Below are 3,185 nucleotides of genomic sequence, written 5' to 3'. Positions count from 1 at the left end.
TTCACGAAGCATCGTGCAGCCTGCCAACGCAGGGCCAAGAACAGAGCAATTGATGAAGCTCTTGAGGAAGAATTACTGCATTTGCGCATTTCGGGCCATGATTGTGGTGAGTTTGATTCCAATGCTCGCCTGGTAAAGCTGCTGACACGACTCACTCTGCTATCAGACACGGCCCATCTGAACGCTATCGAGGAGATTGATCACGAAAGCCCCTGTAAGTATCCTCTTAAGCTCTTGCATGCCGAGGCGCAGTAGTCTCACACTGAAAACCTACCTTACAGCCTCGCCAGTCCATCAAGGTACCACAGGTACGTAAATATGTTACTGCCTGTCACCAACCGTTCATGACATGTCTATATTGCAATTTAGCAAGACTTCTTCCGTTCATCCTCCCTAGGCTTGATTTCGACGAAGCCGTACCATTTGCCGATGCCGATAACGACACCTTTGTACAAAACCCTACGCCAACACCGCTTCAGTCTAACAGCCACGAACAGCCCGCGGCGGCGGGTACCTCACATAACGAAGAGCCAGTCTGCCAGCAACCACAGCCCTCCGGTCCAGAGAATGCCAGTGACGTACCGCAGCTCGACGACTTCAAGGTCGAATACCACCCAAGCAGCGGAATACCAGCACGCACCTATCAGTTTGACAAATATCAACGGGAGCGCCTAACAGCTCCACCTCCTGCCAAGCTTCTTGAGTTCCTTGCTGTACCATGGCATCCATTTTGCTGCCGCGACGACTTCGAGTTTGCCGAGGTCGTTCTCGAGGCTGGGATGAGTCAACCGCAGATCAGCCGTCTGCTCGCAGTAGTGAAGCACATTCAGTCCGGCAGCTCGGAGTTCTCTTTCACTTCGCATAAGGACATTACTACCGCTTGGCAAAGAGCTTCACAACATCATGCTCGGGTATGCAGAGCTACGGCTGGCCTCATCAATGCTCATACCCCTCCGCTGACTGTCTAGTACATTTAGTTTAGCAAATATACTGTATCTGCCATGTACAATCAAGAAGAGCATTCATTTGATGTCCACGCGCGGCCTCTGTGGGAATGGGTCCTTGATCAGGTGAAAAATCCCCTCCTTGCCTCTAGCTTTCAGTGGGATGCACAGCGTCTCTACAAGCACGACGGAACATCTTGGGTGCGGTTTGTTGATGATCCGTACACAGCAAACCGAATGTGGGATGCGCAGGTGCGTGACTCTCTTATCATAGGTATATATAGGTGATGTGGTGTTGATACATTGCCCAGTCGGAGCTACCGCAGGGCGGAAAGCCTCTTGGACTAATTCTTTCTGCCGATAAAGCAAAGCTCTCAAGCTTCGGTACACAGAATGGATATCCGGTGATCGCGCGGATCGCAAATCTGGACGTGGAGACGCGGAACGGCAAAGGTGCCGGTGGAGGACGAATTGTTGGGTTCCTTCCTATAGTACGTTCCGCCGCTGTTACATTCCCACATAGAGTCATAATCGTTTTATAGGTGCATGAGAAGGCATTCGGCCATGGAAAACCAGGGTTTGTGAACTTCAAGAATGTTATTTGGCATAAAGCATTCTATAAGGTTATTGAAACAATCGAGAAGCTCTCACGCGTAGGTTTCTCGGTAAAATGTGGTGACGAAGTGGCGCGATGGCTATTTCCATTTATTGTCATCCTCTCTGCGAATTATGAAGAACAGTGAGCAATATTTTACCTGGCGTGTGCAATCATTAAATGAGATGGTAGATGTGTCATGGCACTTATCCGTGGCATTAACGGCAACTGTCCCTGCCCTGTGTGTCTTGTACCAAAAGACCAGCAAGCGCAAGGTCGTAGCATGCATCCCCCTCGAAATGCGACTGATGTACAAGTAATTTTTGCTGCGAAACTCAAGCGTGGCCAGAAGAAGAAATTTCTCAAGCGCATCTCACTTCGAGATGTCCAGGTACGTGAGCAATTGTTATTGGTATCCTGCACCAGCTCAGATCTGAACAACCACTTGTTTGTTGTGCAGAACGTCTTCTGGAACCTCGCTCGCTCGGACCCGCACAAGACCCTTTCTTTTGACCGACTCCATGCCTATCACCTGGGGCTTTTTGGCAAGCACCTCTGGCTAGAGTTCAAGCTAGTGGTTGAAGACTTGGACAGAAATGTCCGAGTAGCTATTGACAATCAGTGAGTGCATAGCTACATACAGGTGCTACACATGCTAATGATTCAATTTGGGGGGCCAGAGCGATAGCCTTTCCATCATGGCGAGGTCTGTACCACTTCGCAAAAGGTGTTCTTCACATTGAGTTTTCCGACGGCTCGAAGTATGAGGATCTGTCAAAGGTGTGTGCTTGAACAGATTAATTTATGATATGTTCCCAAAGGTCCCTCTCAGATCCTTGTGTTTATTTCGTTCCGGACATTGACCCCAGAAATCAGTAAACGCGGTTATGTCCTGCTGAAGCTCATTCGCCGGTATGTTGAGTGCGATATGTATGCAAGCTTCGAGGTACATACAACCAAGACTATTGAGGCCTATAGGCGGTCCATCCAGCAGTTTTATGAGACCCTCAAGGTGTGTTGTATCTGCCTGAATACAGGATCCATTGCTCATCATTGTCCTGTGATTATTTTAGGAGTATACTCCACTCTGTGTTGGTGATAAAAAGCTCAAGGACTGGAATTTCGCAAAGAACCATTCGCATATCCATGCCCCCGATGATATTCTTGCCAAAGGGGTCATGCGAAATTTTAGCACACGGGTCAGTGAGTCAATGCAAGGAGGTATACGGGATATATACCATGACCACTCAAATCAGAGAGATGTGGAAGGCCAGGTGTGCTATGCTGTTATTTCTTGCTTTGTTGTTCTCACCATAATTTTGTCTGCTGCAGCTTGCAAAAGTTGATCACTGGTTTTTCTGTGCTTACTCACTCCGGGATCGGATCAATGCATACGACGATCTTATGGACAGCATTCTCGGCAAGAACAATGACCCCGTCGACCCAGCTACAGGAAAGCTGCGAGCAGAGCGTTTCCAATTCAACCAGGTCTATACCGGCGGTCGAGAGCACCCAGCATCCCTCGAAACAGTCGAGCAGAGCTATGCAAACCACCCAGCTTTCCGTAACTTTACTTCTCGCCTCAATGACTATCTGACTGGCTGGTTCAAAGAGTTACCACCGGAAGAGCTTCCAAATATTCCCAG

General features: G+C 48.8%; 1 protein-coding gene across 1 annotated transcript in view; it reads left to right on the top strand.

Annotated features, from left to right (window-relative positions):
- Positions 1-97: 97 nt before the first annotated feature.
- The window catches only part of PHACADRAFT_201888 (uncharacterized protein), a gene marked incomplete at both ends in the record, with an annotated part of 5,911 nt that continues 2,823 nt past the window's right edge, over positions 98-3,185 (top strand). The window contains 14 exons of the mRNA XM_007402161.1: positions 98-110; positions 167-214; positions 282-308; positions 370-911; positions 978-1,196; positions 1,256-1,435; positions 1,487-1,597; positions 1,889-1,930; positions 2,000-2,160; positions 2,220-2,319; positions 2,372-2,551; positions 2,613-2,738; positions 2,796-2,813; positions 2,872-3,143. Of these exons, the coding sequence (XP_007402223.1) occupies positions 98-110; positions 167-214; positions 282-308; positions 370-911; positions 978-1,196; positions 1,256-1,435; positions 1,487-1,597; positions 1,889-1,930; positions 2,000-2,160; positions 2,220-2,319; positions 2,372-2,551; positions 2,613-2,738; positions 2,796-2,813; positions 2,872-3,143 (2,039 nt within the window). The remainder of the gene's footprint in view (positions 111-166; positions 215-281; positions 309-369; positions 912-977; positions 1,197-1,255; positions 1,436-1,486; positions 1,598-1,888; positions 1,931-1,999; positions 2,161-2,219; positions 2,320-2,371; positions 2,552-2,612; positions 2,739-2,795; positions 2,814-2,871; positions 3,144-3,185) is intronic.

Source organism: Phanerochaete carnosa, assembly GCF_000300595.1.
Source record: "Phanerochaete carnosa HHB-10118-sp unplaced genomic scaffold PHACAscaffold_38, whole genome shotgun sequence".
NCBI classification, from domain to species: domain Eukaryota; kingdom Fungi; phylum Basidiomycota; class Agaricomycetes; order Polyporales; family Phanerochaetaceae; genus Phanerochaete; species Phanerochaete carnosa.
This window is presented reverse-complemented; position numbering and strand designations above follow the sequence as displayed.